This window comes from Salvelinus sp. IW2-2015, linkage group LG4q.1:29 (assembly GCF_002910315.2).
Source record: "Salvelinus sp. IW2-2015 linkage group LG4q.1:29, ASM291031v2, whole genome shotgun sequence".
NCBI lineage: Eukaryota > Metazoa > Chordata > Actinopteri > Salmoniformes > Salmonidae > Salvelinus > Salvelinus sp. IW2-2015.
The window spans coordinates 13,439,535-13,463,097 of NC_036842.1; the positions used below are offsets into that span (position 1 = coordinate 13,439,535).

Genomic DNA, 23,563 nt, shown 5'->3' on the forward strand with positions numbered 1-23,563 from the left:
TGATTTGTTTAACACTTTTTGGGTTACAACATGATTCCATATCTGTTATTTCATAGTTTTGATGTCTTCACTGTTATTCTACAATGTAGAAAATAGCCAAAATAAAGAAAAACCCTTGAATGAGTTTGTGTGTCCAAACTTTTGACTGGTAGCTCTGTTCACAACGTTCTCATCAGCAAACTTCTATAAACACAACATGTAAAGTGTTGGACCCATGTTTCATGAGCTGAAATAAAATACATTTCGCAGAAAAAGATTAGATGTTTGCTGATGTGAACGTTGTGAACAGAGTGCCCCCATGGTGGTGGTGGGGTTATGGTATGGGCAGGCATAAGCTACTGACAACAAACACAATTGCAATTTTATTGATGCCAATTTGAATGCACAGAGATACTGTGACGAGATCCTGAGGCCCATTGTCGTGCCATTCATCCGCCGCAATCACCTCATGTTTCAGCATGATAATGCACAGCCCCATGTCGCAAGAATCTGTACACAATTCCTGGAAGCTGAAAATGTTTGTTGTTCCATGGCCTGCATACTCACCAGACATGTCACCCATTGACCATGTTTGGGATGCTCTGGATCGACGTGTACGAAAGCGTGTTCCAGTTCCCGCCAATATCCAGCAACTTCACACAGCCATTGAAGAGGAGTGGGACAACATTCCACAGACCACAATCAACAGACTGATCACCTCAATGTGAAGATGTGTTGCGCTGCATGAGGCAAATGGTGGTCACACCAGATACTGACTGGTTTTCTCATCCACGCCCCTACCTTTATTTTTAAGGTATCGGGGACCAACAGATACATATCTGTATTCCCAGTCATGTGAAATCCATAGATTCGGGCCTAATTCATGTATTTCAATTGACTGATTTCCTTTGAACTGTAACTCTGTCATTAATGTTCACGTTTTGCCAAAGAGATCTTAGTCGTGCATCTAACTGACTCATCTCTCCTTGAATGATAACAAATACTTTATTGAAGAATCCCTATTGTTGACCAATCACCAACGAAGGGGCGTAGATTTCGGCTCCGAACTTCGCTTGCCTCCAGAAAATGTTTCCTGTTCCCGAACAGTGGGGGGGAAAACTCACCGAAGTCCAAAACGTCGTTATAATATATACACAAACTCTACGAACTGTTTCGGCTGGGAAGCATGCGGACGACTTCAAGCATCGGGGGCACAATGCTGTTTTCCTCGAAGAGGGCGAAGAAGGTGTTTAGCTCGCCCGGGAGCGAGGCGCTGGCTTTCCCGTTGTAATCCGTATGGAGTCCCTGCCACATAGCCCACGTCTTGTATCTGAGCCGTTGAATTGCGACTCCACCTTGTCCCTGTATTGTCGTTTTTCCTCTTTGATTGCTGGAGGTCGCAACTGGTCTGTTTGTAGGCTACACGTCCATTTCCCAGTCACCTTGCCATGATTAAATGCAGTGGTTCACGCTTTCAGTTTTGCACGAATGCTGCCATCTATCCAGGTCATTACATGAAGTCGCTTGAAATGTGTCTTTCGTAAATGTGTCTTTCGTCTAATTAGGCAAGGAGTTCAAGGATGACATTGTTTTGCAATCCAAACTACTCTGTGTGAAATAAATAGCCTTAGAATTAATCGTGCAAAACTGTGAAATAGCAGTAGACCTAGATTTATGAACTGTTAAAATAGAATTCCCCATATCTGTAGGATGCGCATGAAGCACTGATGTAGCCTATATCAGAGGGTCTGAACTCCCGGTGTACCTGACAAGTAAATAAAGCGCAACTCTCCTCAAATGGATTTGCGGTGGAGCGCAGGGAGAGCCTGCATTTGCGTGCGCATTAGTTGTGACGTCGGGCAAACGAATCACAAGACTGGAGGACCCGTATTGAGCTGTGTTTCGGGTGTATTTGTGTGTGACTGTGGAAACATGTCGGCAAGGATGGTGCACACCGGAGGACCTGTGTCAATGAAATCCACCAAAACTTAAAGAACCAGTGGAAATTGTGCAATTTCACCCTATAAAGAATTGGACAAACTCCGGCGACCAGTTTGACGATTGTGTTATCGGTCTACTGACTCGTGCGTTTTCGTTGGCAGAATTATTCAAAACGAATGGTGGAAGAATAGACTCCAAAAGTAGACACGGGACGTCGAAAGTGGAGTGGAGAGAAGGTCTCGGCAGGTAGAGACGGACGCTCGCTCTTGGAATGTTATCCGTACTCTCATATGGCAGACTGGTTGCGAGGGCTGTCCTTGGCGGACTCTCTCAAACTGATGGTCGGGACTACAGCCTGGTCACAGCTAGCTGCGGGTTTGGGAAAGACTTTCGTAAGGGGATCTTGAAGAAAGGGATGTGTTACGGGGATGACGCTTGTTTCATTGCCCGGCATAGGTCCGCTGATGTATTGGGTAAGTCTTTTAATATTCCGTTTATCTGTTTTGGTAAAGACACCGTTCAAGTAGCCTAGCAGCCCTTAAATATGCTAGGTTTTTTGGGGATAATAGCATTTTTCAGATTTGACCTTCATGTAGCCTAGCACATGTCACCCACAGTCATGTCACGAAAACAAAGGGGGTATTCCCTACCCTTTTCCTGACTGAACCTCAGTCTTAAGTTGGCCCCTTGTTTTACAATACTTCTACGGTACAGCTGTGGTTTGTAGGACTACACGCGACCGAGAAACATTGCGGCGCTTGGACTTGCCAAACATGTATACTTTGTTGGGGGGGGGAAATGTATACTTTGTTGAGTAATTGTAACGACCTTTCACCTAGAAGTCTGGAAAGCCCCCCCAGTGCTACTAGTGGCGATAATGTGAACATGTAGGCTACACAAAGTAATACTATGTATACACCATCTATTTTTTCGGCGTGACAAAATGTGGATGTCGCACGTTGAATTTAGCAATAAATTGTAACATTTGCTACTAATTGTTCGGATATTCGATGCACATAACAATTGGATCGTTGCGCAAGCGTTACACGAAATGTATTATTATGCTATTATGACAATTTCAGGAGAAGTGAATATATCTTAATATTCATTAGCTATCAGTTGTTGTGGATTTTACAAGTATTTCACGAACGCTTAGGGGAAACTGTCCCGTGTTTTTTAAAGGTCAGAACGGTTGAACATGGAGGCAGCCATGTTGCCAGGACAATTTCACGTTTCGTGCTCAATTCACAAACAAGTGGGAAGGTGGTAATTACCAGTTGGAGGCATTCACGTGCTTTGAACTCGTTGAGAACGCCGATTGGCTAATGGCCAACAAGCTGTGTCAACCATAAACTAAAAGTACAGCTATCATGTTACCATTGGGCACAGATGTCAATTCAACGTCTATTCAACGTTGGTTCTTTGATTTAAATGACGCGAAAACAACGTTGTTTCAACCAGTGTGTGGCCAGTGGTTTTGGAAACAAATGATAGTGTTCAAAAACCATATTAATAGAGAGATTTTTATAAATAATGTTTTGTTGCATTTAACTGCCGAAAAGGCTGTTATCAAGGTCATTAGTAGGTGAGATCAGCATGTGGGAGGAGTCAGAGCTCAGGGATGATAGTTTCCCACTAGTAAATACCAGTTGGAGGGGCATTCAAGCGGATTTTCACAGTCGTACATGGGTAAATACCACCTTCCCATTTGGTTATGAACACAGCTTCATAGATGCATGGGGAAGTGCATTTGTCCTTACATCAACCACCATGTGTTGTCATTTTACCAATTCATTCATTGGAACAAAAGTGGCTATTTGAAACCCATTGAAATTACTCAATTAAATCACGAGAATGCAACGCATTTGCACAATAGTAGGAATGGACAAATACCAACCAACACTTAATTTGAGAAGATTAGGCATATGCTTCTGGGTGTTGAGCCTTTTGTTACTTGCAGAAAAACACATGCCATGTGGTTGAGCTGGGGGGGGGGGGGGTTCTGTTTAGAATGAGCAGAGTGAATGATACAACTATCTATCAGGTGGAACAAATAACGGACAGTTTTATGGATTACATTTATATCTCTAACACTCTTATTGTATATCATTGAATAGAGTTGGAGTTAGGCTAGTTCGTCTTAGCTTGGCTTAAAGATGCACAAATCACTCTGCCATTTCCTGGTTGCTAAAATTCTAGTAGTTCACCTAGTTTCAGTTTGACAAAACATGTATAGTTTAGAGAATCATTGTACCATATAAAAACCACTGTGAAATATACACTGCTCAAAAAAATAAAGGGAACACTTAAACAACACAATGTAACTCCAAGTCAATCACATTTCTGTGAAATCAAACTGTCCACTTAGGAAGCAACACTGATTGACAATAAATTTCACATGCTGTTGTGCAAATGGAATAGACAAAAGGTGGAAATTATAGGCAATTAGCAAGACACCCCCAAAAAAGGAGTGATTCTGCAGGTGGTGACCACAGACCACTTCTCATTCCTATGCTTCCGGCTGATGTTTTGGTCACTTTGAATGCTGGCGGTGCTCTCACTCTAGTGGTAGCATGAGATGGAGTCTACAACCCACACAAGTGCTCAGGTAGTGCAGTTCATCCAGGATGGCACATCAATGCGAGCTGTGGCAAAAAGGTTTGCTGTGTCTGTCAGCGTAGTGTCCAGAGCATGGAGGCGCTACCAGGAGACAGGCCAGTACATCAGGAGACGTGGAGGAGGCCGTAGGAGGGCAACAACCCAGCAGCAGGACCGCTACCTCCGCCTTTGAGCAGGAGGAGCACTGCCAGAGCCCTGCAAAATGACCTCCAGCAGGCCACAAATGTGCATTTTACGGGCTCGGGAGAGACGAAGGTCGAAAGCCATGCGTCCTCCGAAACACAACCCAACAAGCCGCACTGCTTCTTAACACAGCGCGCAACCAATCCGGAAGCCAGCCGCACCAATGTGTCGGAGGAAACACCGTGCACCTGGCGACCTGGTTAGCGCGCACTGCGCCCGGCCTGCCACAGGAGTCGCTAGTGCGTGATGAGACAAGGATATCCCTACCGGTCAAACCCTCCCTAACCCGGACTACGCTAGGCCAATTGTGCGTTGCCCCATGGACCTCCCGGTCGCGTCCGGCTGCGACAGAGCCTGGGCTCAAACCCAGAGTCTCTGATGGCACAGCTAGCACTGCGATGCAGTGCCCTAGACCACTGCGCCACCCGGGAGGCCCCGACAGGGTTATTTTTTTTAATTTTCGCGCCAGGGGAGTTCGTTCAGTAACGTCATTGGTTGATCAGGCCTGCTGTCTGATCAAAAACTTAATGGTGCCATGCTTTGTAGGGAATTATTGTGGCCTTTGTGTTTCGTCGATTGCACGATCACATTAGTATAGGGTAGATATGGTTGTCCTTGTTCAATAGAGCCAATGGACTCAACGATATTCCTACAGTGCGTTCGTAAGTATTCAGATCCCTTGACTTTACAGCCTTATATAAAACATTCTCTCCTCAGTCTACACACAATACCCCATAATAGCTATGCCATAACAGGGTTGTGGACATTTTTGCAAATGTATTATTTACATAAGTATTCAGACCCTTTGCTATGAGACTCAAAATTGAGCTCAGGTGCATCCTGTTTCCATTGATCATCCTTGAGATGTTTCTACAACTTGATTAGAGTTCATCTGCGGTAAATTGATTGGACATGATTTGGAAAGGCACACACCTGTGTATACAAGGTCCCGTAGTTGACAGTGCATGTCAGAGCAAAAACCAAGCCACGAGGTCGAAGGATTTGTCCGTAGAGCTCAGAGAAAGGATTGTGTCGAGGCACAGATCTGGGGAAAGGTACCAAAAGATGGCTGCAGCATTGAAGGTCTTCAAGAACACAGTGGTCTCCATCATTCTTTAATGGAAGAAGTTTAGAACCACCAAGATTCTTCCTATAGCTGGCTGCCTGGCTAAACCGAGCAATCTGGGGAGAAGGACCTTGGTCAGGGAGGTGACCAATAAACCGATGATCACTCTGACAGAGCTCCAGAGTTCCTCTGTGGAGACTGGAGAACCTTCCAGGACAACCATCTCTGCTAGAGGTCGACCAATTATGATTTTTCAACGCCGGAAAAAATAAATATATATATAAATATATTAATAATAAATAAATAAAATATTAATATATATTCTTTTTTTGTAATAATGACAATTACAACAATACTGAATGAACACTTATTTTAACTTAATATAATACATCAATAAAATCAATTTAGCCTCAAATAAATAATGAAACATGTTCAATTTGGTGTAAATAATGCAAAAAAAGTGTTGGAGAAGAAAGTAAAAGTGCAATATGTGCCATGTAAGAAAGCTAACGTTTAAGTTCCTTGCTCAGAACATGAGAACATATGAAAGCTGGTGGATCCTTTTAACATGAGTCTTCAATATTCCCAGGTAAGAAGTTTTAGGTTGTAGTTATTATAGGAATTATAGGACTATTTCTCTCTATACCATTTGTATTTCATTAACCTTTGACTATKGGATGTTCTTATAGGCACTTTAGTATTGCCAGTGTAACAGTATAGCTTCCRTCCCTYTCCTCGCYSCTCCCTGGGCTCGAACCAGGAACACAACGACAACAGCCACCCTCGAAGCAGCGTTACCCATGCAGAGCAAGGGGAATAACTACTCCAAGTCTCAGAGCGAGTGACGTTTGAAACGCTATTAGCGCGCACCCCGCTAACTAGCTAGCCATTTCACATCGGTTACACCAGCCTAATCTCGGGAGTTGATAGGCTTGAAGCACAGCGAAGAGCTTCTGGCAAAACGCAGGAAAGTGCTGTTTGAATGAATGCTTACGAACCTGCTGCTGCCTACCACCGCTCAGTCAGACTGCTCTATCAAATCATAGACTTAGTTAGAACATAATAACACACAGAAATACGAGCCTTAGGTCATTAATATGGTCGAATCCGGAAACTATCATCTCGAAAACAAGACGTTTATTCTTTCAGTGAAATACGGAACCGTTACGTATTTTATCTAATGGGTGGCATCCATAAGTCTAAATATTCCTGTTACATTGCACAACCTTCAATGTTATGTCATAATTACGTAAAATTCTGGCAAATTAGTTCGCAATGAGCCAGGCTGCACAAACTGTTGCGTATACCCTGACTCTGCGTGCAATGAACGCAAGAGAAGTGACACTTTTTCACCTGGTTAACCTCTCTGGGGTAGGTGGGACACAATCGTCTCACCTGGCCTATAGCCAGTGAAAATACAGAGCGCCATATTCAAATAAAATTATATGAAAATCTAACTTTCATTAAATCACACATGTAAGATACCAAATTAAAGCTACACGTTGTGAATCCAGCCAACATGTCAGATTTCATAAAGGCTTTTCGGCGAAAGCATAAGATGCTATTATCTGATGATAGCACAACAGTAAACAAAGAGAGTAGCATATTTCAACACTGCAGGCACAACACAAAACGCAGAAATAAAAACATAATTCATGCCTTACCTTTGACGAAATTCTTTTGTTGGCACTCCAATTTGTCCCATAAACATCACAAATGGTCCTTTTGTTCGATTAATTCCGTCAATATATATCCAGAAAAACACAGCTTCCAACTTGCGCAATGTCACTACAAAATATATCAAAAGTTACATGTAAACTTTACCAAAACATTTCAAACTACTTTTGTAATACAACGTTAGGTATTTTTTAACGTTAATAATCGATCAATTTGAAGACGGGATGATCTGTGTTCAATACAAAAATAAAACAAACTGACGCAACTTTTTTGGTAATGTGCCTCTCAAACAATTTACTTCAAGTGACCCTCATTTACGATGGCCGTACTTCTTCATTACACAAAGGAATAACCTCAACCAATTTCCAATACATTTCATGAATATCACAATAAATTGATCCAGAAGTTGAAGTTAACACTTTATTGGTTTCTGATTCAGCTGGAATCATTTAGTCACTTGTCAGTACACTTGTAAAACATATTATATAAAACATTTGATTGAACTCCATATGTAAAAGATCGAACAATATCTATACCACAATGCAGTTGTGATCATACTAGGCATTCTATATTGTACTACAACATCAATCAAACTGTTCCAGGCAGGGTCCTGAATGTTCTTCAGCTGGTGAACTCTGTCTTGTGTTGGGCAATGGCAGCTGGTCTGGCAGAAATTCATGAGCTCCGTGATTCATGAGCTCCATGACACTTTGGCTCTTGCCAGCCTCGTGCAGTTTTTTCCCCCCCTCTTCCGCGTCAGATCTTGAGCTTGTTCCCGGCTGAAAGCTTTCATCCAATGGTTCTACAGGATCTGTACTACTGAAGCTGGTGTCAGCAGCAGGATTAGTCTGCAGGACAATATTTTACTACTGTCCCCATCAATACACACTCAAACAAGGTACTATATCCACCCATCCCCCCCGTGTTAATAGATCATGCATACTAACCTTCACACACACAATACCCCCCCCCCCCCCCCCAAAAAAGACACCAGTCGGTCACCCACACCGTTCCCTCCTTACTAATAACTCTGTTTATGCAAATTTTGAAGTCTAAATTGGAGAAAATCAATCAACTAAGCCTCCCAAATACAGATAAAACTACAGTAGAAGTTGTAGCCTACTTATAAACACACCAAGTGTGACCATAAGACACAGACCATGTTTATGTCTAGCTCCAGTATATGTATTTGCTAATCAGAGTCAAGATGACTTACACTAGTTCCTGGTGCTGAGCTTGATGTTGATTGGATCAAACTCACGTTATTTTCTGCATTAGTTAATTCGCTAACAGTTAGATATGGTCCAGTAGGCTGTAGCTAGCTCACATTGCCAAATAGCAGCTGGCTATTTACTTTGGAACGTCTTGCCGGCGTTTTCTGAAAGCTAGCTCGATTTTGGTTTAGATCAACAAATGTAGTTCGCTGTGTAGTTACGTTAGCTAGCAAAGTTACTACGTTACCTCTGCTCGTCTTCTTAGTAAGGTAACTGATAAAATGTTAACCCAGCAGCCTGTGCTTCCTTGCAGTTTGCACATCCAGGTACTGAGCACCACACCATGACTAAACTTTACAGTTGTTATCAATACAAAAAGTAATAGTTATTCGCAAGCTGATGTTCTATGAACGAGTGGCTCTTCCAGTGAGTAGCATTAGCTACCTGTTGACACCCTTTCTCAACTGGATTCACCTCGACAGGGGCGGTACTACGTCCTGAAATGGCTATGAATTCTGAATATTGTGATTTGTGGTGACGTTTCCATTTTAAGCTATAATTGTTTCCACCGCAACATTTTTTTAATTTATAGGATTTAGATAACATTCAGTAAATAGTAGTACCCAACATCCGATTTGGACCAAACGTACCAATGAGTAACACATGAGTTGTCAAAAGCCACCCACGGACCCCCCCCTCCCATGCCAATCCCATCAACCAGTATACAGTATCAGTTCTCTGTTTGACAAGTATTATGAAGCTGTGGCAGGGTGTATTGCTTCTCCATACTATAATATATTCCTTGTGAATCTGGTGATGTTCAGAGAAATTATACTGAACAAAAATATAAACGCAACATGCAACAATTTCATTGATTTTACGGAGTTACCGTTCATATGAGGAAATCAGTCAGTTAATCTATGGATTTCACATGACTGGGAATACAGATATGCATTTGTTGGTCATGGATACCTCTGTAATTTATGCCTGCCCGTACCATAACCTCACCGCCACCATGGGGGCACTCTGTTCACAACCTTGACTTCAGCAAACCGCTCCCCCACACAACGCCATACATGTGGTCTGTGGGTTTGAGGCCGGTTGGACGTACTGTCAAATTCTTTAAAACAACGTTAGAGGCGGATTATGGTAAAGAAATGAACATTCAATTCTCTGGCAACAGCTCTGGTGGACATTCCTGCAGTCATCATGACAATTGCACACTCCCTCAACTTGAGATCTGTGGCGTTGTGTGTGACAACTGCACATTTTAGTGGCCTTTTATTGTCCACAGCACAAGGTGCACCTGTGTAATGATCATGCTGTTTAATCTGTTTCTTAATATGCCACACCTGTCAGGTGGATGAATTATCTTGGCAAATGAGAAATGCTCACTAACAGATGTAAACACATTTGTGCACAAATTGAGAAAAATAAGCTTTGTGTGTGGAATTTCTGTCATCTTATGTCAGCTCATGAAACATGGGACCAACACTTTACATGTCGCATTTATATTTTTGTTCAGTATATGAAAGTGTGTTTTAGGCACCAACAAACAGCGTTGCATAGCTAGCAGAGGGGGCTCTCCTTGTATGGGTCCTCACTGTGGAATCTTGAATTTATGTGTGTCTGTTTGTATGGAGTAGTTGGATGGATGTCTTTTTTACCCCCTGGAAACCTGTCCTCTGGTACTGGGCTCTCTGTGAAGGGGAGAGAGATAGGGAGGTAGGGAGGGGGAAGCTTATCGAGGTATGCAGTGTGTGTTCATGGCTTCTCTCTTCTTCTGCCCTCTCTTCCTCCTTTTACCAAAGGTCTTCCACCCTGCAGCACTGCAAAGAAAGTGAATCTTTGTGAAATATTATTCTCACCTCTCTCCTCTGACTGAGTCAGCTCCACAAAGACTGAAGGTTTTGTTATTGAGCAGCAGACAGCCCATCTGAGGGAGAACAGGGCCCAGTAGAACTGGTCTTTCTGGGTCTGTGCAGGGAGGAGTGACGGCACTGCAGTGCGCACTGATCCCAGGCCACTTCTGTCAGTCTGTGTGGCTCATTTGACCCAGTCTCCAGATTGATACTGATGTAACACCTGACCTGAGACCGGCCAAGTTCAAAGGTCAACAGCGTCCGTCATGCTGCCAAATCCCCAAATTACTCTTAAGCACTGGAGCTAAGTAGACCACAAGACGTATCGCTATTAGCCTACTCCATGGTGCTTATCAGACTGTCTCTCAAGCTCAGGGAGGGGCTGCGTAGGCTCCCAGGAAGAGGATGCGGTGTCCAGGGAGGCCCTTACCCTGGTAGCAGCACTGGCTGTAATGGGAAATCACATTGTGTGGTTAATCGTATAGTGAGGCTCCAAGGTGTGTGGTCACCGGTCATACCTCCACCTTGTGGCCTACATTGAGAATGTTGTTGCAGCCCTGACTATTGCCTCATGGGCTACAACCAGTTTAAAAGGGAGAGACTTAGGGATGTTATTTTCCTAGTCAATTGTTTTTGTGTACTGTGCTCTAGAGATGCTTAACCGGCCGGTCACATGGCTGTAAATCACGGCAGGGGACCCTGAGTTCTCCTTTTAGACCAATTCTAATCAAGTGGCTTAATTCTATTTATTTATATTGTCAGTCTTGTACCTTTTGGGCAGTCAGCAGTGATAGGTCTAGAATGAGCGGTTCATGGCTTGTTGCTATGTACCATTGCTTGGTGTTTAAGGATCGGCTATATCTCTTTTTTGCTGTAGTTGAGGGTTGGCAGACTGTACTGAGAGAGAGAGAACCCCTTTTGTGCAGGGTTTATGGAGTGGACAACGTTGGTGTTATTACAGCTTTGATAGTAGAAAATGACATGGGCAATGCTGTTACCGTGGAATTGCATACAGCATACTTTCTCTGTCCATAACCATTGTAATATACTGGGAAGCCAAAATGTTCAAACTGGAGATTTAAATGATCATGGAGAATCCTCCTGGTTTAGCAACCCCACCACTCGCCGTTGTACAGAACTAGTTCCTGGCTGCTTGTCACAAAAGGACTGTTTGAAATGCACCAATTTAAGATTAGAATTTTGATTTCAACATGCGCTTAGGCTCTAGTTTTTTTTCAGTTCAGATTTACTCCAGGCAGACAATGTAGTGTATAGCCTATAGGCCTAGTGTTTACATTTGTTTTGTATTTTACCCCCTTTACAATTTTTGATCTTCTCTCATTGCTGCAACTCCCCAACGGGCTCGGGAGAGGCGAAGGTGGAGTCATGCATCCTCCGAAACGTGACCCACCTAACCGCGCTCCTTAACACCTGCCGGCTTAACCCGGAAGCCAGCTGCACCAATGTGTCGGAGGAAACACCGTTCAACTGGCGATGAGCCAGGTAAAAGCCCCCCCCAGCCAAACCCTCCCCTAACCCAGACGACACTGGGCCAATTGTGCGCTGTCCTATGGGACTCGCGGCCGGTTGTGACACAGCCCGCGAATTAACCCGGGTCTGTAGTACCGCCTCTAGCACTGCGATGCAGTGCCAGACCGCTGCGCCCCTCGGCAGGCCCTAGGCCTAGTGTTTTAATTAGAAGTATTTGTTTTAATGTATTAATTCGGGTTCACATTCTGGACCGATCCGAGGTCCCTGTACCGAACGTTTTGGTACGAATAAGTGTACTGTTACACCCATAGTGGTTAGCTATCTTGGAGGTATTTAGTGTTGTGTGCGCTTAGCTAGCTGCCATCCCATAGACTACATTGCGTATGAAGTGTGACTGGCTCATCTGTGGATATACGGAGAAAATTACCTTTTTTTTTGTCTCCTGTTGGCTCCCCCACATGGGGGTGCATGCTTTCTGATGTGCTCAAAGTTAAGTTGTTGGAAACTGACAAGCATTGCGATTCTACAAGGAGAAATGGTAGAATTGTCGCTACCGGAGTCGGCACACAGCAATTACCGCTTTTGTTCTAGCAAGAGAAGGAACGACCTCCCACTGTGTACCTATCAGCAGGGAGATCCCCGGTGTGTTTTAATGCTTTACCGTGGAATTGCCCATAACCATTCACTGTTCTGATACTTATACACTTATTTTTCTCTGTGTGTCTCAGGTGTGGCGGATGGTGTAGGTGGATGGAGGGACTACGGGGTGGACCCATCCCAGTTCTCTGCCACCCTGATGAGGACATGTGAGCGATTGGTGAAGGAGGGCCGCTTCACCCCCAGCAGCCCTGTGGGCATCCTCACCTCTGGCTACTATGAGCTCCTACAAAACAAAGTACCCCTGCTTGGTGAGTACACATACTACATTCTCACTCACTCACAGTATAATGCATATGGGGGGACAGGTGAGTAATACACACTAGAGGTCGACCGATTATTCGGCATGGCCGATTTTTCAAATTTTCATAACAATCGGTAATCTGCCTTTTTGGATGCCAATTATGGCCGATTACATTGCAATCCATGAGGAAACTGCGTGGCAGGCTGACCACCTGTTACATGAGCGCAGCATCAAAAGGACCTTGTAGCTGCAATGAGCCAAGGTAAGTTGCTAGCTTGCATTAAACTTCTTATAAAAAAAACAATCTTCACATTATCACTAGTTAACTACACATGGTTGATGATATTACTAGGTTAACTAGCTTGTTCTGCATTGCATATAATCAATGCGGTGCCTGTTAATTTATCATCGAATCACAGCCTACTTCAACTTTGCCAAACGGGTGATTTAACAAAAGCGCATTTCCGAAAAAAGCACATTCCTTGCACAAATGTACCTAACCATAAACATCAATGCCTTTCTTAAAATCAATACACAGGGCCTCCCAGGTGGTGCAGTGGTCTAGGGCACTGCATCGCAGCGCTAGCTGTGCCACCAGAGTCCCTGGGTTCGCGCCCAGGCTCTGCCGCAGCCGGCCGCGACCGGGAGGTCCGTGGGGCGACGCACAATTGGCCTAGCGTCGTCCGGGTTAGGGAGGGTTTGGCCGGTAGGGATATCCTTGTCTCATCGCGCTCCAGCGACTCCTGTGGCGGGCCGGGCGCAGTGGGCGCTAACCAAGGGGGCCAGGTGTACGGTGTTTCCTCCGACACATTGGTGCGGCTGGCTTCCGGGTTGGAGGCGCGCTGTGTTAAGAAGCAGTGAGGCTTGGTTGGGTTGTGCTTCGGAGGACGCAGGGCTTTCGACCTTCGTCTCTCCTGAGCCCGTACGGGAGTTGTAGCGATTGGATACCACGAAAAATTGGGGAGAAATGGGGGTAAAAAAAAAAAAAATTATAATAATAATCAATACACAGAAGTGTATTTTTTTTAATCGGCATATTTAGTTAAAATAAATGCATGTTAGCAGGCAATATTAAACTAGGGAAATTGTCACTTCTCTTGCGTTCAGTGCAAGCGGAGTCAGGGTATATGCAACAGTTTGGGCCGCCTGGCTCGTTGTGAACTGTGTTTCTTCCTAACAAAGACCGTAATTAATTTGCCAGAATTTGCCAGAATTATTGCCAGATGATAACATTGAAGGTTGTGCAATGTAACAGGAATATTTAGACTTATGGATGCCACCCGTTCGACAATATGGAATTGTTCCGTATTTCACTGAAAGAATAAACGTTTTATTTTCGAAATGATAGTTTCAGGATTTGACCATATTAATAACCAAAGGCTCGTGTTTATTGTAATTAAGTCTATGATTTGATAGAGCAGCCTGACTGAGCGATGGTAGGCAGCAGCAGGCTCGTAAGCATTCATTCAAACAGCACTTTACTGTGTTTGCCAGCAGCTCTTAGCAATGCTTGATGCACTGCGCTGTTTATGACTTCAAGCCTAACTCCCGAGATTAGGCTAGCAATACAAAAGTGCCTATAAGAACATCCAATAGTCAAAGGTATATGAAATACAAATGGTATAGCGAGAAATAGTCCTATAATAACTACAACCTAAAACTTCTTAACTGGGAATATTGAACCACCAGCTTTCATATGTTAAACTTTAACGTTAGCTTTTTTACATGGCACATATTTGCACTTTTACTTATCCAACACTGTGTTTTTTGCATTATTTAAACCAAATTGAACATGTTTAATTATTTATTTGATACTAAATATATTTTATTTATATATTACATTAAGTTAAAATAAAAGGCCCAGCCTTAAAATAAAAGGCCCATAACCGTTTCCTCCAATAACCGGTGTTGAAAAATCATAATCGGTCGACATCTAATACACACACAGTGTAATGCATGTGGGGGGACAGGCCAGGTGAGTAACACACACACACACTCCAACTAACACATGCATTGTGTTCTGGTAAATAGTCTCTGACTCATGCTGCAGATATTATGTGCTGTTGCCTGGGTTTCCCTGCCCGCTGAGCTGCACTATCAATCCATCCAAAAATATCATTATAACAAAGCTTTCCTCCCTAATAATGTGGCCCTGACTTCCCTGTGTTCTAATTCTAAAGGTGCTGGAGATCATTCTTTGATTATGAACTGGACCTTGGAACTGAAATGGTGCCGTCCTTCAGTCTGCCACCGCCCAGTTCCAAGGTCCAGTTCCACAGAGGTCATTGGGACAAACACCTGACCAAGTCTCTAGCCCCCCCCCCCCCCTCCTACCATTTCAGAGCACCTAAAAGGTCAGTGGAAGGAGCAGTTACTGACGCTGCTCACGGGTCCACATGTTTTTTTTAACGGCACTGGCGTGTAAAAACGTGACACTCAGGCCACATTTTCAACTGAGACCCGACACCACAGGCAAGGCTGCCTGCTCTGAGACACTACGATGTTTGCCTATCAAAAGGGACCTGCTTCTTATTTTGGGATAGTGTGATAGCAGCTAAAGCCAAGGTCTGTGCTTGGCCATCCCTTCTGAAGGACAGTGGTAAAGTAGGAGCTGCATAGTGGGGACAGGGGAAGGACATCTGTTTTTAGTCTGTGCCAGACTGACTGGTCCAGCATGGGATCTCACACACCCCTTCCCTGCTGTACTGGTAACCCCACAGTTTAACACAAGGAGAAATGGATATCAGGTGATGGCTAACCACCATATGTTGGTATATTCCCTCTCTTCTCCCCCTCTTCACTTCCCCAGGGAGCAGCACAGCATGTATCGTGGTCCTGGACCGAAGGAGCCACCAACTGCACACGTGTAATCTAGGTGACTCTGGTTTCCTGGTGGTGCGAGGGGGAGAGGTGGTGCACCGCTCAGACGAACAGCAGCACTACTTCAACACCCCTTTCCAGCTGTCCATCGCTCCCCCAGGGGCAGAGGGAGTGGTACTCAGTGACAGGTCGGTCCCCTCCACCTCCTTCTCTGACCCTCCACCTGGTCTCAAATTACCATTGGTATTGAGAGAACTGGCTTTATGGCCCCGCCATAGACTTTAAAATGACTAACGCCAAATCAAAACTGTGTAGAATGTTATTCCGTTTCTTGACTGTGTCCAGCTTGCTAAAGCTAGACAGTCGGAGAGCATCGGAAATTCCAACAACTATAGATAGTTTACTATTTTGGGCTAATTTTGATGGTGAGGAAAGATAAACCATTTTCAGTGTGGTCCGCCGGACCTCGTGGAAGACCGACTGCGTAACCCCCTGGGGCAAAAATTGACCATCCCTGCTTCAGACGATATACCCGGAGCAAATGACAGGTTGTCATTGGAAATAAGGTTAAATAAAATCTATCTAGAATTTCCCTTCTCGTCAGTTCACAGAAGGATTTGAAAGGAACGGTGGCTAGATAACTAATAAGCTTTGTCCTCATTCTGGGACTGTATTATTGGCTCAATAACAGCCATGTGACGCCGTGCCCTCGTTAGTTAGTTTAGGCCAAACAGCCCACCCACCAATAGCCCTCAAGCCATTTTCAGCCTGGCCTGGAGACCACGTGAGCTCCTAGGTGCTGGCAGGGTATGTTTTCCTTCTCTCTTTTCTATTGAGCGGCCATGTGACAGCAACCAACCCCTTACTTCAGCTGTTCTGCCAACAGTGTGTAGTGCCTGGGCCCATGCCAGACGCGCGCACACACACAGGCCAGTAGCAGACAGGGGGCGGACCCGCCAGACCCCTTTCCGCTGGGCTTGTTCTTTTTCTCTCTCCGGGAATCTCTGGAAAAATAGGGATTATTTTGAGCTCCTCCATGTGTTTCTACATTTAAATGAGACCTTTATTGTTTTATATTGAAGTCCGCACTGCAAGACCTTCGGGCGCTCCTATAACGATCACATTAACACGCAAACTTGCACAATGTTACTTTATGCTTCCATGCATTCGTTCTTCTCAGCAGACACACACTCTCACATGTTCACATTTGCTCTCTGTCTTTCTGGTATGGACGGGGTTTAAGGGGCAATTCCACAGTTTCAAGGGCAAAGGGTTACGTCCGGCTCCCCTACCCTGGCTAGGAGCCAGAGATCATGCTGGGGCTGGTGGGCGGGCGGGTGGGTGGGGCTGGTGGGTGGGTGGGGGGGGCTGGAGCAGGGCAGGCTGCACTGTGTGCCAGGAGGAATTGGCTGTCTTATTACCCAGCCATCACATCCCTCTGAGGCACAGTCACCTTTTGACCTGATTCCTCCTGATCATGTTTGTGAGGATCACGTGTACTGTCTATCTGGTAGCAGCTCTCTGGTGCCCTCTGGCTGGCCCTGATTAACAGTGCTGTCCTGTGTTCTCCTCCCCAGCCCTGAGGCCGCTGATAGCGCCTCTTTCGATGTCCAGCTGGGTGACATCATCCTGACCGCCTCGGATGGCCTCTTCGACAACATGCCCGACTACATGATCCTGCAAGAGCTCAAAAAGCTCAAGGTAACACGTCACACTACCTCCTAGCTGCTTGCACACCCACATAAATCGACACATTCACCTTAGTGAATACCTGCACACATTTATTTGTCCTAATGCTTGTATTTCTCAGAGCGCCAACTATGACAGCATCCAGCAGACGGCACAGAGCATTGCAAAGCAAGCGCACGAACTGGCCTATGACCCCAACTACATGTCCCCTTTCGCTCAGTTTGCCTGTGACAATGGCCTGAATGTAAGAGGTATGTATCGGGTTCTTGGGAAGACCTTTACGTCCCTAATAACACCTTCAGCTACACTGTATTTTTATGCCCACCGTCAGCTTGCAGATTGGGTTATTCAAGGTTGACTTTGATCTCTGGAAAGCCAATTGACACGTTCTCTTTTGTCTTGTGTCCTGCAGGGGGGAAGCCTGATGACATCACGGTGCTGCTGTCCATTGTGGCAGAATACACAGACTAAGTGTGTGTGATGCTTATTGCATCCGTTTACTTCCCACCATTCAAGTCTTCCACCTGCCTCCTCAAGTGCACTGGTTCCTGTCGGACGGACTGTAGCCCCCCCCCCCCCTCATATCCCCTCACTGACCTTCCTATCGCACCGCCACAATATGGAACACAAACTCCTCACCACAGAATTTAGCTCTATCTGTTTTCTTCCATTTTGTTTTGGTACTCTATTATTGAGAGGAGGCAGGCAGCCAAGACTTTCTCGTGTTAATCGTGATGCACACGGTGTAGAACACCACACTGCTTTCTTCCCATTCTCCGACATCTTACTTCAAAACATCACTTCATTGGGACTGCGACCGAAGTGCAGTCCTGAATGCAGGGGGGGGGGGGGGTTTGCTTTTGCGGGGAGGGACCCGATACGGGGATAGAGTTGGGCTCGGTCGCCCTGAAACAAGCAGTGGTATTATAAGTAAAGTAAGCCATGGTTTGTGGTTGTTAGGGAGATTTGAGTGTCTGTTGTAAATGTCGTAGCTGTGTGATGATCTGTTCCAAGTCTGTGTGTGGCTGAATACTAAGACTGGGGAATTGAGAGGGACTGTGTTGTTGTGGGTTTTAGAGAGGGTTGTGACTTGTAATAAGAAAGGATTTAGATACAGTATGAGTTTGGTGTTGTCTTGGACTTGTTTGAAGGGGTAGTTGGCCAGTACCATTTACTAGCACCTCTAGCAGGGATTTCTACAGAGTGCCACCTATAGGCTAGTCTGAAATGTCACCACATTGAGGTTACTGAAAAGTTCTGTCAGTGCACACAGCCTCATGGATTTGTAGATATTGTGTGTTGTGAAACAAGGCGGAGTGTGTCTTCACTTTGACGCTGATAAGGATGCAAAGGATGATCATTTTGCTTTGTGACAGATGTGTACGAACGAGCATTCACAATCTATAAAGGTAAATATTCTCAATCCCTCCCTTCCGTGGGCCGAAAGAACCACAACATTGACATGGACATGTTTGACCCGGTAGTAGTGTGTCAGAACTATGACAGCATGTCTGCGTGGCATGTCTTTGTCGACGTGTCGTGTGTGTGCGTGCTTGCGTGCGCACTAAGTGGGTGTAGGTTCTTGTATGAATGTCTTTGCTGTTGATACATGTTAACTTGCAAAGCTAATGCTAGCATCTGGGAATGCTTTCAACCAAACCAATAGGGCAGGTATGAATTATATATATAAAAAAACAAAGATTTATTTTTATAACTTTAATGTTATTAGTTTGAGAGCCATGATGTGACGGTTGAAATGTGTCATCCAACATGGATTCACCGTGTGATTCTTTTGTGACGCCTTATATAGCTCCATGGATGGCAAATATGAATCATACCATTTTACTACTCAGTAGGAATCATACCATCTTACTACTCAGTAGGAATCATACCATCTTACTACTCAGCAGGAAACATACCATCTTACTACTCAGCAGGAATCATACCATCTTACTACTCAGCAGGAAACATACCATTTTACTACTCAGTAGGAATCATACCATCTTACTACTCAGTAGGAATCATACCATCTTACTACTCAGTAGGAATCATATGTAGTCTGTGTGGTGGGTGTCATCTCTGAAAAATATTTTTTCTAGATTTTTTCTGTCTCCCAATAATGATTTACTTGCTGCTTTTATTTTGTCATTTCAATGTGTTTGACTGTACCTTATTTATGTGAATGGTGTGTGCGCCATTTTGTTATTTTTGATCATCCTGTACTGGTCTTGGCATGCTGTTGAGTCTTCTGCATAATAGCAGACTACACACACCTCTCTTCATTGTTAGCCAGTGTTTGCTCTGTTATGATTATGAAGCCAGTGCACCAAAGAGGAGTATTCACTATCCTTGCCCCATTGATTTCATCTGGGTTTGGAGTAAAACATGCACCAATACTGTAACATAAAATGTCTCTGTATTTTCACATTGAGAGCATATCTGTCAATCTGTTTGACAGGTAATTTGTCATTTTGCTTGTGGGGAATGATGCTAGGTTGTATTTTCGGTGCAAAACAGTCAGAAGACCACTACGGTGTCTTTTTATTTGTGCCTAAAATGCAATGTGACCAGAACAGGGGCTTGGTCGTATTGGCTTCTCTAGTTGTATGTGACAGGTAGTCTGTGAGCAACAAACTACAATGCAGGCTTTTGAATCCTTAAAGAAACCAAAGAAGGAGAGCCGAACTTCACAAGCATGACCAGGGTACAGCTTCTAATCTAAAACCTGCAGTCAGGCTAACATAGTGTAATGGAGACCAATTAAGTTGTCACTACTTATCATCTTTCTTAGTTTTGCATAAAAATCATTTAAAAGAACATCAAGCAACCATACAGGCAAGATCAATGGGTACAATTAAATGTATGTTTGTGTACTAAATACGATTTCAATTTGGTTTAAGTTAATTTTCTGTAGCCTTTGACTTCATTTCATGAATATCGTCTGTCCTATGCATTCTGTACTTGCATGACAAGCTGTCTTTGTCCCAGCTATTTGAACTACTGGAATTTGCTTACCTGCAAAGGTGCCCCTGTCACTCACAGCTTGCCTCGCCTCCAAATGTCTGGTCAGCTCCCCTTAATTTAAAGGTAGTCCTTCAAACACTTAAACATGTACCAACGTTCATTGGTCATTCTCATATTTCCAGTTTGCTCTTTCTGACAGTCTGTGGGGGTGCACTGTGTTAATGAATAATTACCTGATCTGATTTTGAGACAGTCAACCTCTATGGTTTAAGGACACTCTGTGTTGAAGCAGGAAGGGCGAGGCAGGTTGAAGTGCTTTTTATTGATAATGGTGAGCACCGATTCCGCCTTAACAAATAGATGTATCTTGTATGTTGCTCAATGTCAATTAAGTCCCTCTAATTCTGTCCACACTCATGACAGTTTTTCAATGGTGCTTCTGCTGTCAAGACAAGGTCTGTGTGTTTTTCTCTAAGCAATGTTTGTGAGTATGAAAGCTACATGTGTGTGCGCAGTGTAATAATGCAGGACTAGGTTCTGTAAATATGTTTTCAAAGTTGCAAAATATTTAAATAAAGAATATAGTATTTATACTAAGATGCATGCCTCTGAGTTTTTGTGGCTATGCATTGAGTGAAAGCTAAAACTGGAATTTCATCAAACCGTCTCAAGACTGCATTTATCTTTTATCACATATACCACATAATATACAGTATTGCTTTCCCCCTGTTATTATATGAAACATCATTAAAAAGGACACCATATCCACAGCTGTTGATGGCAGCCTTCGCTGAGATGGCATTGCCTCTGACAAATTTCACTAGCAGTGTGAAACATTGCCTAGCTTGCAGATTAACTTCCCCTGTTGAGGTCAGCTCTATACAGCTGGGATATTTTTCACACGTATTGATGGGAAGGTACTTGATTAGTTTGCCTGACAGTCATGGTCAAATGCTGGTCACCTTCCCAACCCATCAGGGATCGCATGACTGTCAATCAACCCCTTGCAATGTTCTTGAATGCCTCCCAAGCATTCATCAAAGGACTTTGGTATAATGTAAGAGCTAACCTGACCATCTGTGTGATGATTTCCCCTCACGTGGAAGACGGCTTATCAAAACCCAAAGCCACTGGTCTGGATTAGTCACCATTTTTGTTTCATGTTTGTTTTTTTTGCAATTATGTGCCCAACCAATGAACCCACAGTTTGAGTGAGAGGTTTAAGGCAGCAGAATTACTGCAAATAAGGCTGACCTCATTTCCCCTCAGGTCTTAGGAAGCTTTCCGCATCTTTGCGAATCCACCAGATTTCTAGAGTTCTGAATGTAACAGATTAGACCCTGTTGTTACGAAAGACAATACAATTCCTGTGTACTTCCCACAAATAATAATATAATAATTAATCATTTGGTTTTATTTTGCCATCTTACATATAAAACCTTATTTGTTCATCAAAAATTGTAGATTTATTTTTTTATTTAACCTTTATTTAACCAGGTAGGCTAGTTGAGAACAAGTTCTCATTTGCAACTGCGACCTGGCCAAGATGAAGCATAGCAATTCGACACATACAACAAAACAGTTACACATGGAATAAACAAAACATACAGTCAATAATACAGTAGAAAAATAAGTCTATATACAATGTGAGCAAATGAGGTGAGATAAGGGAGGTGAAGGCAAAAAAAAAGGCCATGTTGGCGAAGTAAATACAATATAGCAAGTAAAACACTGGAATGGTTGATTTGCAGTGGAAGAATGTGCAAAGTAGAGATAGAAATAATGGGGTGCAAAGGAGCAAAATAAATAAATACAGTAGGGAAAGAGGTAGTTGTTTGGGCTAAATTATAGATGGGCTATGTACAGGTGCAGTAATCTGTGAGCTGCTCTGACAGCTGGTGCTTAAAGCTAGTGAGGGAGATAAGTGTTTCCAGCTTCAGAGATTTTTGCAGTTCGTTCCAGTCATTGGCAGCAGAGAACTGGAAGGAAAGACGACCAAAGTAGGAATTGGCTTTGGGGGTGACCAGTGAGATATACCTGCTGGAGCGCGTGCCACGAGTGGGTGCTGCTATGGTAACCAGTGAGCTGAGATAAGGCGGGGCTTTACCTAGCAGAGACTTGTAGATAACCTGTAGCCAGTGGGTTTGGCGACGAGTATGAAGCGAGGGCCAACCAATGAGAGCGTACAGGTCGCAATGGTGGGTAGTGTATGGGGCTTTGGTGACAAAACGGATGGCACTGTGATAGACTGCATCCAGTTTGTTGAGTAGAGTGTTGGAGGCTATTTTATAGATGACATCACCGAAGTCGAGGATTGGTGGGATGATCAGTTTTACGAGGGTATGTTTGGCAACATGAGTGAAGGATGGTTTGTTGCGATATAGGAAGCCGATTCTAGATTTAATTTTGGATTGGAGATGCTTAATGTGAGTCTGGAAGGAGAGTTTACAGTCTAACCAGACACCTAGGTAGTTGTCCACGTATTCTAAGTCAGAGCCGTCAAGAGTAGTGATGCTGGACGGGCGAGCAGGTGTGGGCAGTGATCAGTTGAATAGCATGCATTTAGTTTTACTTGCGTTTAAGAGCAGTTGGAGGCCACGGAAGGAGAGTTGAATGGCATTGAAGCTCGTCTGGAGGTTAGTTAGCACAGTGTCCAAAGAGGGGCCAGAAGTATACAGAATGGTGTCGTCTGCGTAGAGGTGTATCAGAGAATCACCAGCAGCAAGAGCAACATCACTGATGTATACAGAGAAGAGAGTCGGCCCGAGGATTGAACCCTGTGGCACCCCCATAGAGACTGCCAGAGGTCCGGACAACAGGCCCTCCGATTTGACACACTGAACTCTGTCAGAGAAGTAGTTGGTAAACCAGGCGAGGCAATCATTTGAGAAACCAAGGCTGTCGAGTCTGCCAATAAGAATGTGGTGATTGACAGAGTCGAAAGCCTTGGCCAGGTCGATGAATACGGCTGCGCAGTAATGTCACTTATCGATGGCGGTTATGATGTAGTGCAGGACCTTGAGCGTGGCTGAGGTGCACCCATGACCAGCTCTGAAACCAGATTGCATAGCGGAGAAGGTACGGTGGGATTCGAAATGGTCGGTAGTCTGTTTGTTAACTTGGCTTTCGAAGACCTTAGAAAGACAGGCTAGGACAG

General features: G+C 44.2%; 1 protein-coding gene across 2 annotated transcripts; it reads left to right on the forward strand.

Moving 5' to 3' along the window:
* The first annotated feature begins 1,789 nt into the window (after positions 1-1,789).
* LOC111961496 (protein phosphatase PTC7 homolog) lies at positions 1,790-21,005 on the forward strand. Of its 2 annotated transcripts, none has more exons than XM_023983815.1 (6): positions 1,790-2,393; positions 12,761-12,940; positions 15,743-15,941; positions 17,331-17,454; positions 17,564-17,693; positions 17,855-21,005. In XM_023983815.1, exons 1-6 carry the CDS (start codon positions 2,192-2,194, stop codon positions 17,911-17,913), a joined length of 894 nt encoding a protein of 297 aa, XP_023839583.1. In that variant the 5' UTR covers positions 1,790-2,191; the 3' UTR covers positions 17,914-21,005. The 2 variants fall into 2 exon arrangements, with proteins under 2 accessions (XP_023839583.1, XP_070297791.1); XM_070441690.1 differs by lacking the exon at positions 1,790-2,393 and adding an exon at positions 11,894-12,044.
* The last annotated feature ends 2,558 nt before the right edge of the window (positions 21,006-23,563 follow it).